Here is a 12,152-nt window from a genome sequence, read left to right on the forward strand (position 1 = left end):
GAGACGAATACAAGATTGTACATCAACTAAACTTTAAGAGTAATACTTTTTTTAAAGAAATTAAATTAAATTAAATTAAAAATACCCAGTTTTCCTCTGGCATCTGACACTATTAAAATACGCAAAAAAGAATAACAAAAAGAATACATTGATCTCCATCAAGGAACATACCTGGAAGTAGATTCAAAAATTGCTATTGAGACTGCAGATCTAGACAGTAGCCCAGTGAGTCTGGAATCCTCCCACCTGAGAAGATGACTAATCTTCTCAGTAACCTTAGCAAGGCGGGCTGAAGAGGTGGTTATTCAAGCTCTAAAAAGTGAAAATGAATGTTATGGTTAAAAGTTTCCCATTGACTTGCTATCTGAAACTAAACAAAAAACTGGGGGGGGGGGGGGATGCTTATCTGTTTTCCCTCAAACCCGCTTTTTCATTTCATAGCCACTGGATTCTATTCAGGTTCTAAATAGTCCTTGATGGTCCTTGGCTTATCAAATTCAAAAAGAAAACTGTCCTGGCATAAGATATTTTAACACTTTAATTTACTGTTTAGCCTTGTCCCTTGGCACGTGAACAGACTTTTAAGTGTTATACAGTCTCACGTGAGCCTTGCGTTTGATAACACGTAAAGTGAACCGACAAAATTTTCATGGAAGAGGTGATTTTATTGTGGTGTACATTTAATATATATGATACAAAGATCTGACTATTGTAATTACTGATTTGGACCACAGATCATGTGTAGTAAAAACGTTTCATACTGTTAAAGAAAAAAATTGCTATTTACACGCAAGGATCCTGGGGTCAGAAACGACGATGGTGCCCAGACTGCTCCTGCAAACACACCTGCCCGGGGAGATGTAGGATGGGCTTGCGGAGCCTGGGTGGAGGGCCCACGGCTACAGACCCAGGCCGTCCAGGTCCCGGCAGGGAAGAAGAAGGTGAGTCACGGCGGCGGCTACGCAGACAGCCTGCGGCTTCGCAGCGCTGGGGGAGGGGCAGGGGGCGGGGGACCGGCCTCGATGGGAGCCTACGCTTCCGCCAACCCGAGGCCACGGCCTGGAACCATCGCCACCGCGGGGGGGGGGGGGTCCCGGGGGGGGGTGGCCCCCGATATCAGATCCGGGAGATCTGCGACGCCCCGGCTCACAGACCCCGCTGCGGCGCCACAACCCAAACCTGGGGGACGGGGGGAGACATTTTGGGTGCACCGGCAAAACTCGTCCCCGGGGCCGGGGTCGTCCTGGCAACGAGAAGGGCTGTGTGTGCCAGTGTAAACAACCCGATCGGGCACCAGGTACACGGTCTCGGTTCCGCAGGAGCCCCTCCGCCACCCCAAGTCCGAGGGGACAAAGACCCAGGTCCTTTCTCAGCTGCGGACTTGAAATGACCGCACGCGAGGACGGCGGGCCATAGGAAGGATTTCGCGGAAAGGTGCCCGACAGCTGCGAGCTGGGGGCCGAGCGATGCCGGGCCCTGCACCCCTGGGGAGTGGGGGACCGGGGAGAGAGAGCGAGCCCAGCGCCGGCCTGGAAGGGGGTCTCGCCTCGCGGTGCCTCCGCCGGCGCCGGACCCTCCCGCTGGAAGGCCGCGGGCCCGGTCTGGTCCGCCCGCGGGGCAGGCGCCGGACGCAACTTGGAGAGCACCAGATGCACATGCCGCTTCTCCGGGAGCTGTGAGTAGCCCCTTCCGAGTTTCCCTGCCAGTGCTCGGTTGTGCCCCAGCTCCTCGGGGCGACTGGGGTCCAGCCCCGCCCGGAAGCCCGCCGGTCCCTCCTTAGGGGCTGACGCCACCCGGTCCTGCACCTCTGCGGGGTCGGGCTTGCGCGCGGGGCGGGAGGACGGGGTGGCCGAGGAGAGGGTGGGTCTCTGTAACCCTGCCCCGGGCACGTGGGCACCTTCGGGGATGTGCCTGGCCTGCCGATGGTGGCTCAGGGACAGTACTGCGTGAGAGCAGGTGTCCTCGCCTTTCCCTATGAATGGCATTGCCCATGCAACTGACTGACCCCACACCACACGCAAAAACAATTGTAGAGAATTCACAACTTTATTGAAAATGTAAAAAGTGCCCTAAAATAGAGGGTCAGTGAATTTGACTTCTCTTTAATACATTCAGCACACATTGAATGAACTATTCTTTATGGCGACAGATACAGAAACTTGAATCTGGCTCAAAAACACCTCGGAAAAAAAACTTCCACAGATCCCATTCTTTGGGAAAAGAATTAAAGAAGAGCTATGGGTGGTACCGCACCAGGATGGGCCATAGGAGGACAGCCATAGCGAGGGAAAGGTAGAGGGCAGCCGAAGGGAAGGAAAAGTGGAGGGCGGCCATAGGGAGGGAAAGGTGGAAAGTAGCCATAGGGAAGGAAGGGTGGAGGGCAGACATAGGGAGGGAAACCTAGACAGGACCAAGGTTGAGGAAGCAGGAACATAGGAGGAAAGGGTGGCCTGGGCGGGCGAGGTGGCCCAGGCATCATTGGCTCCTGAAAAATCCACACAAAATTCAGCTGCTGAATGAAGATGCTACGGTAGGGTTGACCCATGTTAATGATGGGAGGAGGGACCGTGGCCATGGGGGGCATGTTTCTGAGCCTCAGTGCCCTCCGCTGTCTTCTCAACTTGGCCCTCCTATTCTTAAACCAAACCTTCAATCAGAGAGAAAAAAAGGATCGTTTTAGTATGTTGAGCATTGAATGTCATACATGAAAAAAAAAAAAAAAACCAGCAGGCTACTCTCTACACCCTCAGGGTTTTAAACTGCACCAGGGAAGCTACTTCCTTGTTGCTAAATTATCCTAGGAAAGTTAGCACCGAGGGGTCTCCCTTCAGCTCACCCTCAGACGGCACCCACTATGTGCCAGGCTGTGGCTTGGCTTATTGCTTTCACTCTGTCCTCCCACCTTGCGTATTATTTTTCCCCACCCTGACAAACAGGTGTAGCTGAGGAATGGCACTCCGTCCCTGCTGTTACTCTTACACGTGCTGGGCTGTGTCCTGACAGCTGGCCCTCAGCTGTCCAGCTGCCACTGACTCCTAATCACTAGGCTAGTGTCACCCTGCTTGTGGGGAAGCTCAGCATAAAGTCCTGCTGGGGCGACAACCCCCAGTTTGCAAAGCCCGTCTTCAATGTGCAGTAAGTAATCCACAGGCACGTGTGGGATTTTGAAACCAAAGGTTTCTTTGAAGGATGACTAAAGGCTCATTCATTTTCTGAAACCTCTTCATAGTTGAAGGATGGTACTGTGAGCGAGGCTTGGGCTTGGAGGGCCCAGGAGCCTGTGGCTTGTCTTGCTGGGACACAAGTTAAGCTGAAGCACCGGACAGCACCTGGATGTTTTACACTTCGGGGGCAACGAAGGTTTAGCCTGACTAGGACCACATTTACTCAAGTTCTCAAAATCTCTGCCCAGCCAACAGTTCGGGGGCAAAGAGGCACACCACCGTTGTCCACTCTGCACCCTCCACCCTGCCCCACCCTCCAGACTTCCCTGGGCTCAGCACCCGGTCAGCGCCCTCTGCTCTGGCTACAGTTCCAGGACCCTGGACAGGAGCCACTGCTGCCCAGCAGGGCAGGGCCCCCTAAGCCCCTCTCCTCCACCAGGAGAGCCCCATCCCATCCCTTCTTCTCCTTTCTTTTTTGAGTCGAAGCATAGCTGACGATACGATATTATAGTAGTTTCAGGTGGACAGCACAGTGATTCGTCATTCCTCTACCTTACAAAATGCTCACCACGATCAGTGTAATCACCATCATCACCATACAAAGTCATTGCTGTATTTTGACTATATTCCTTCTGCTGTACTTTTCATCCCCGGGACTGATTTACTACATGACTGGAACTTGGCGCCTCCTAATGCACTTCACTTATTTTGCCCGTCCCTCTCCCCCTACCCCGCAACCTCCAGTCTCCTCTGTATTACAGTCTGCTTCTGTTTTGTCCGTTCGGTAAGATTCCACACATAAGTGAAATCATATGGTATTCTTAAGGCAACAAGGCGAAACTGACACTTTAGGAAGACAGCTAAGCATGTGGGAGAGGAGTCACAAAATGGCTCCTCCCGCCTATCTGCCAGCTACGAACAGTACAAAAAACAAAACAAAACAAAACAAAACTCCTGTCCTTTGGACTCCACTGTCCTTTCCACATCGTATTAATGGAATTCCTTTGTATTTAATATTTGTAGACATTCCCAGTTGGCAAAGGTTACTTGAGACTAAGGGCCTCTACTCTCTCTGTTGCCTCATTTTCCCTCTCCCAGCTTAGTAGTTACTTGGTCTTTCTGCTGCTTGAATATGAAAAGTCTAAAGAAACCAGTGCTGGGAGCTCCTTTTGGGGATCCAAGTTTACCAGAGGCCAAGTCTACACAAGTGCAAAGCAGCCTAACTGAGGTAGACACTGATACTAGTTCCACATACCTAATACTGGGTTATCAAAACAACTCTTAACTGTACTCGCAAAATGGTCGAGGGGACACCCATTGAAATGTTCTTCACACAAACGCTTTATGTTCTCAGTTATATGTGGAATCTAAAAAAAAGCTCAACAAACTCATGGAGCAACATCGGATCTGTGAGTGCTAGAAGGGTGGGTGGAGGAAGGGCCTAGAGTCGGTCACAAGGTAAAAATGGCCACTTTTGAGATAAATACGTACCAGGAAGATAATGTAACATAACGACTAGACTTAACACTGCCACGTGGTACGTATGGCAGTTAAGAGATTCAATTTTCTTAATGGTTGTTTATTTTTGAGAGAGAGCGCGAGCAGGCGAGGCCGGAGAGGCAGACAGAGAGGGAGACAGAGGATCCCAAGAGGGCTCCACGCTGACAGCGGCAAGCTGGGAGCCCCCTTCCTGCTCTTGTGCCCCCTGTCTCTCCCTCTCTCAAAATAAATAAGTACACTTAAAAACAGAAAAAGAAGACCAAAATCTCAGGTGTCAGACAGTCCTCGAAGGACCATTCGCTAATGCGTTTGGTACTCTCACAAATTTGAACGTGAGTGATATCCCCAAATAATTCTCCCCTTACCCTCCACCTCGTTAGACTGGCTTCCCCCTTTGTTGAGTTGATGCAACCTGGTTTGAAATTGTTGTTTGAGTTTATTTTGTCTTGGACAGATTTCAGAGGTTGCGACTCCCCCCCCCCCCCACGTCTACCATAATGCACAATCTACTCTTTAACTATGTTTTCAGGCTGACAGATCAAAGAATTCTGGGAAATTAAAGTGGAGGCCTGCCACTCTCCACACCCCTTTACCAAACACTTAAAAGCAATAGCTCCAAATTGGAATTAACTAAATTTAAAAATGTTGAAATAAAATAATTTTTTCATTAAAAAATAAAACTGCCTTACTCCAAATCCTAGAGTAACAAATCATAGATGTTAAACAACAAACAAAACACAAAACAAAACAAAAGGAAACCAACAACAGGAGACCCAGGTACTTTAACTAAAAGCAATAAGCAGTGAAAATAAAAAACATTTTTGAAATTTTTAAATAAAATTTAAAAAATAAATCAAACGAATTTTATAATTAAAAAATAAAATTGCTTTAGTCTGGATCCTAGAGCAAAAGATCATATTCAAAAGGAAAACCAGCACATAGGGCGCCTGGGTGGCTCAGTTGGTTAAGCGTCCAGCTCTTGATTTCTGCTCAGGTCATTATCTCAGGGTTCGGGAAATTAAGTCCCCATGTCAGGCTCTGTGCTAACAGCTCAGCACCTGCTTGGGATTCTCTCTCTGCCCCTCTCCTGCTCCAACAGACTCTCTCTCTCTCTCTCTCTCTCTCAACTTAAAAAAGGAATATACGTGCAATATACTACATATTTTTTATATGTACATTTATATATTAAGTGTATTTCTACTTTAGATAAATATAAGCATTATTCTATGAATTAAATGTATTGTATATCTTATATAATTTATATTTACTACATTACACACGTATTTTTGTATTTATAATATATATAAAATACATATATAGTTATATTAGCACGTAAATATATATTGCACATAAAAATCAGTATACTATACATGTGACATATAATTATAAAAATGTGTATTATAAATCTACTTTAGTGACCTATGAAAGTACATACAGTAAGATGTAGCTTAGACAAAGGTGTATATATATGTGTATGCAAGGGATACTATACTATACCAATTTTTTCATTCCTTTAGGAAATCATGTTCCCTCTGGTAACGGGCAATTTCCAAAACCTGGGCTTTATGTATCCCACCTTCCCCTCCACAAGACCCAAAAGTTCAACACTTATTTCCCAAATCTAAAAAAGGCAACGAAAACACAGAAACGTGAGAAAGTCTATGACCAAGGTGCCCCAAATCCTGAAACAGGTTTAAAATGGCTCCCAGCGAAATTGTTTTTTTCGGGTTTACTGACCTGCACTCTGGCTACAGGCACATTCATGAATCTCGAAAGTTCCTGGCTGAGGGGAGAAAAATCGCAAGGATCAGTATGTGGAGTTGGCAGTGAGTTAAAATACAGCATTTTTCATTCATCTTTTGAAAAATTGTTTTCGGGGAGATGTCAGTGACATTTTATGAACCAGTTTCTGCACTGGGAAAAGTCACGCCATTTCAGGATTTACAGTGAGGTTCAGTTGACAAAGAATTTAAGGGAAGCCAAGTCTTGGTGGGTAAAGGAGGCACAGTCCCCAAGAACACGTGACATTCTAATTCAGTTTCTTTTAGTGTTATCAACACCAAAATGAAAAAGAATCTGACTGAGGAACTATCTGTGTGGACTTTCAGTCATTGCTCTTACCCAATTTATGGGTTAAATTAGAGCCCTAAGGGGTGCCTGGGTGGCTCAGTTGGTTGAGTGTCCGACTTCGGCTCGGGTCATGATCTCGAGGTCCGTGAGTTCCAGCCCCATGTCCGGCTCTATGCTGACAGCTCAGAGCCGGAGCCTGTTTCAGATTCTGTGTCTCCCTCTCTCTCTGCCCCTCCCCCTTTCATGCTCTGTCTCTCTCTGTCTCAAAAATAAATAAACGTTAAAAAAATTTTTAATAAAAATAAAAAATAATGATAAATTAGAGCCCTAAAACAACATGCGTTCTCTCTCTCTCTGTCTCTCCCCTCCCCTCCCATCCCGTCCCCTCCCCCATCTCTCTTTATCTACCAGTAATGAACCCAGTTAAGAGTACATGCCCACTAGAGGCTAAAGGATGGCACAAACTGCTGTTTATTCCTTGGTCGTGCTTTGTTACATTTTTCTATCACTAACTTCCCCCCTGCCATCCACCATCCACCCCCCAACACACACACACACACACACACACACACACACACACACACACGCTCTCTCCCCCCCCATCCCCGCCCCCACTATTCTGTAAGGGGTAGCTTGAGGCTTCCTTTGAGGGCAGTTTTTCCGTCGGCACGATTTAATTTTAATTTTTTTTCAATTTTATTATTTTTTCTTTTCTTTTTTTTAAATGTTTACTTATATTTGAGACAGCGCCACGCGCAAGCGTGGAAGGGGTGAACAGGGAGGGAGACAGAATCCAAAGCATTTCAGGCAAAGTCAGAGGTGGGGCTGGAATCCCAGAACGCCGAGAGATCTCTCGACCTGACGAAGTGGGACGCTCAACCACTGAGCCACCCAGGCGCCCGATTTACGGTTTTCTTAAGTAGGCTACGGGTCCAAAATGGGGCTTGAACTCACGACTCGAGATCAAAATTCATATGCTCTACGGACTGAGCCAGCCGCGCCCCTTTTCTTCTTCTGTAAATTTTAATTTATTTTTAAAGACCTCTAGCAAAGTTTAAGGGAATGCAGGACATTCACTACTCGAGACCGTTTTCCGGCGCACTATTTAAAAATATCCAAATCAGGGCAGGGCCGACTGGCGGGTTCGGTTGCAGGAGCCTGTGACTCTCGACGTCAAGGGTCATGAGTTCCAGCCCCACGTTGGGTGTATTTAAAATACATAAATTGGGATTACTTTAGTGAGTTGGGATCACCTCAAATACGTAAATAATTTAAAAATAACACTAAAATGTAAAAATAACACTAAAAACCGGTGCAGAAATAATCCACAACGAGCAGATTTATCACCATTTTAAGCAAAGGCGGGATCCTACTAGCCCGTTTGCTCCCGCGTCTCAGACTTCTCGCCCTCGCCCCTTCCCCCCCGCCCCCCCCCCCTCGCTTCTAGTAGGACTTTCTAGGACTTTTCTTCTATTAGCCGCAGCGGACAGTTTCCCGGCTCCAGATGTTCCACTCCACCTGAACGTCCCCCTTGGTCCCCACCCGCAGAGCCCTCAGCTCCCGCCTAAACCAAGGGAGGCGCGGGACCGGCAGCCTCGAGGGCCCGGTAGGTTTTACTTCAGCCACGAGGAGAGAGACACGTGACAAGCCTCCGCGCCGCCACCCCCCCCACTCGCCGCCACCCCCCCCCCACTCGCCGCCGTCCCGTTCCCGCCGTCGCTCCCCCCGCCAGTCTCCGCCGAGGTCCCCCCAACGCCCCAGTCCGCATCCCTTCTCCCCCCCCCCGCCTCCCCCCCCCACCCCGCGCGCCGTCCCCGCCAACCCCAGCCACTCCCCCCGAACCCGGGCACCCGCGCCCAGCGCAGCGGCCAACTTACCGCGTGGTGGGGCTGGGACAGTGGGTGCTCTGGAACAAGCTCTCCAGCTGGCGCATCTGCTGGGGGGTGAACTTGATGAGGCGACCCACCGTCCACCTCCCTCCCCGAGCGGGACCCGGAGCCACGGCCGGGGGCAACTGTCCCTCTGGCCTTGGCTCCTCCGGCTTCGGCTCCTCCGGCTTCTCATCGCGGGTTTCGCGACCCGCGGGCCACGGATATCCAGCGCCCACATCGCCAGCCCCCTCCTCGCCGTCACCGTCACCATGGTTGTCGTCCCCATGGCTATCTCCTTCCTTCTTGATTTGTATGCCTGCCGCCCGCTGCTGAGGTGCGAACTCTGACCCTGCTTCCTCAGCCGCTTGGTCTCTGGTAGGCGACATCCCCACTTGCTTGGTTTCTGCAAAGGAAGAAATCCAGAGACAAATATCAGCATCAGAGCCCGGGCTGTGGGGAGGAGACCAGGGGAGGCATCTGAGGGGTGGCCAGACCGCTCCCCTCGCCCAGGGACCCTTCATTTCTGGGACGTGGCGAAGACGCTGGTCCCGACGGGCACAGACCACGCAGCTCTTCCCGGTCCTCGTCGACTCCCAGGCTGGGGAAGCCCGTGACTTCGCGCTTGAATTGGTTGAAAGGATCCATAGTATCCCTCTGCCGTCCTGTGTGGATCTGCGTCTGGATCTGCTGGATCGCTGGGTCACACGTGAAGCGGTGGCTACGCTGCCGTGCCGTCGAGTTCAGCTACTCAGCGTCCGGCTAGGCGCTTTATATATACCACCCTTTAGTGGGGGTTGGGCTCGCCGAGGTGCGCATGCGGCTGGGCTTGGGCACCAAGTGGGCGGGTGCTCCTGCCAAGAGGGCTGGGGTGGGGAGCACTTGCTCTAAGGCATCGGAGGGGACTATGGGTAACCAGAACTGGCGGCTTCGGTTGTAGCTTAGCTCGTGTCCCCCAAACTGGCGGCATGTCTCCCCCACTCCCGAGCAAGGGGCTGTGCTGCATTGTGTTTGCCTATTTCCATAGGGTGAGAGACAGACCTCACCCTAGGTCTGGAGACCTGGCAGAAATGTTGGGACAATCTCTCTTGGGCCAGCCCCACCCCCACCCCCCAACCTCTGGACCTAGCAGCCGGTACAAAGCAGGGAATAGTCATCAAATGAATGTGATCAGCTCTGAGGTGGCACACTCTGAGTTTTTTCAGCGAGATGCTGAAGTTAGAGCCCGCCAAACTCCCGGGTACCCGGGAACAGGAGCTGGGGCTTGGGGTTGCTGATCGTGCCTGGTGCTCGGATGCACTATGCAAATAAAACCACACGTGCCCCTTGGGAAAGTCCGGTGCCTCCAGAATTTTAGTGACGAAGCTACATCTCGGTGCAGGGCTACAGACCTGCACAGTGCATTCAAGGCTGCTTAAAGTGCACAAAGCTCCTGCTTTTTTTTTCTTGCAATTTTTCTTTTTCAAATATTTGTTTCTTTGTCTCATTGTAACCGCCTATCCTGAAGCATTCCTGCACAGCAGCTATGCCTCTAACTATAGATTTCTCTATACAAGCATGCATATCCCTCAAGGGTTGGGACCTTTGGGACGCGGGTAATTTCCCGCCGCCATTTCTCCCTTCCCTCAGCCTCTCGGTTTTTCTAGAAAGATCTTCCTGAGCCCTCGCTGAGGGAATAAATGAAGTTTACTTCTTTTGTTTTTATTTATTTTGAGAGCGAGCACAAGCGGGGCGGGAGGGACAGAGGATCTCAAGGGGGCTCTGTGCTGAAGGCAGAGAGCCCGATGGGGTCTGGACCTCATGAACCCAGAGACCATGAAGTGAGCCAAAGCCAGATGCTTAACCGACTGAGCCACCCAGGCACCCCTAAATAAATTTCGTTTCTTGTTGGTTGTTTCCTTTTTCTCTTTCTTTTTCTTTTCCTTTTTTATTTATTTATTTTTCTTACGGCAGGGATACGTTTTTATTGGTCGGAGAGTTGAATTTATGTAGGGTTTTGGTTTCTCCAGGTGAGTACAGAAAAGAGACAGGGGACAAGAGATTTGGGGTATAGCAAGGAATCCGTGATAAAGAGTGACTCTACATAGTTTTATGTAGTTTGTCAAAACTCAACAAATGTAAGTTTGAGATTTGTGCACTCTTTTGTATGTCACTTTTACATCAACAGAGGAAACCTGTAAGCAAATACTGAACTCCACTTAATGGTATGCATGCTTATTTCTTGTCAAATAAAAGGGAGCAGACCAGATTGAGGGCTCTGTGGTTTTCCCCGCCAGAACTGTTTTATTGATGTTCCAAGACTCGTTAATACCCTAAATATTGAAAACAGCTTCCCACAGTGGGCCTTATGCTCGACAACGTGCTCGATTTATATCCCTCGTTTACCCCACGGCCATTCTCCTCGCCCCCATTTGAATTCAGACACTCCATCATTTCTGTGGGTTCCTAAATGCATCACGGGCCCTAGTCACCTCACCCGCTGAGTCTCAGGGATAAGTGCCCCTGCCTCATGCCCCTGGAGGATGGGTAAGAAACTAACTAAAAGAGGTTTGCGGACCAATTCGTTTTCAAAGAGGTGGTGAGGGATGCAAGGTGACTGCGTCCTCCTGATGACTTTAACCAGATGTTTCCTCCTCAGGGAGGCCCTTGTTGAATGCCGCAGGCACCTGCCCCGCCTCGGCTGGACACCCTATGCCCAGTTTCGACTTGAGATTAGTTATCGCGTGAGCGGCCTACGAGGGCTTTCATTCTGTTTGTGCTGGACTAGCTGCGGTCATCCGTGACCGCTGAGGGGGCGCGTTCTTTCGTGTCTCCCGTTCCCACGGAGCCTTCCCGTTGGCTCCATCTCAGTCCCTCCCGTGTCCCGAGACAACTATTGCCCTACCTTGGCATCAGTTGTGGTAGTATTTTCTTCAGTAACTTCACACTTTGCAAACCTTAGCAACCGAATGGAGCCTCGTCCTGAGCAAAAATAGCCACGACTGGGGTTCGATGTGCCGGGTTTATGGCCGTGGGCGCTCTGGAGCCAGCCTGCCGGGGTCTGCGCCGCGGCTTGCTCGCCCTGGCTAGCTGGCTAGCCTGTTGAGTTGCTGAGTCTCGGTTTCCTCAGGTGTCCTCATCCGTATAACGAGGACAGCAATAGCCACCACCTCACCAGGGTGCTGCGGGAGTAATTGAGGTGACAAAAATAAAATATTTCCGGTGGCCACACCACACTGTCTCGCATTTCTGATTTCAGCCAATTTTGTGTTTCTTTATTTGCAAGGGTCCGTGAGAGAAGACAGGTGCTGGTTGTTCTCTGGCAGTTGACAACGAGGACAGGAAGTTTTCTTGTGACCGTCAGGTCTCCAGGGCCACACGTCATTTGGGGTCTTTGTTTTTTTAACTCTTTTTTTCAGTAATCTCTCCACCCAACGTGGGGCTCGAGCCCATGGCCCTGAGAGCAAGAGTCACACTCCCCCAACTGAGCCAGCCAGGCGCCCCGCTGCATGTCTGTTTGTACCTACCTGGGCTCCAGTCACCAAACCTCGTGGCCTGCTGTGCTTACAGG

The 12,152-nt window shown here is 50.0% G+C and overlaps 2 protein-coding genes across 2 annotated transcripts; both read right to left on the minus strand.

The window, feature by feature from the left end:
- Positions 1–268: 268 nt before the first annotated feature.
- LOC128310970 (basic proline-rich protein-like) lies at positions 269–1,985 on the minus strand. Its single transcript, XM_053201654.1, has 2 exons — positions 788–1,985; positions 269–312 (listed from the first exon to the last, which is right to left on the minus strand). Exon 1 carries the CDS (start codon positions 1,983–1,985, stop codon positions 900–902), a length of 1,086 nt encoding a protein of 361 aa, XP_053057629.1. The 3' UTR covers positions 269–312; positions 788–899.
- A 64-nt stretch (positions 1,986–2,049) lies between these two features.
- On the minus strand, positions 2,050–10,610 carry LOC113597605 (rhox homeobox family member 2B-like). The gene is made up of 4 exons (XM_053201613.1): positions 9,169–10,610; positions 8,612–9,008; positions 6,402–6,447; positions 2,050–2,647 (listed from the first exon to the last, which is right to left on the minus strand). The coding sequence occupies exons 1-4, from the start codon at positions 9,248–9,250 to the stop codon at positions 2,225–2,227; spliced, it is 948 nt and encodes a 315-aa protein (XP_053057588.1). The 5' UTR covers positions 9,251–10,610; the 3' UTR covers positions 2,050–2,224.
- Between the last annotated feature and the right edge of the window lie 1,542 nt (positions 10,611–12,152).

Source organism: Acinonyx jubatus, chromosome X (assembly GCF_027475565.1).
Source record: "Acinonyx jubatus isolate Ajub_Pintada_27869175 chromosome X, VMU_Ajub_asm_v1.0, whole genome shotgun sequence".
NCBI classification, from domain to species: Eukaryota; Metazoa; Chordata; class Mammalia; order Carnivora; family Felidae; genus Acinonyx; species Acinonyx jubatus.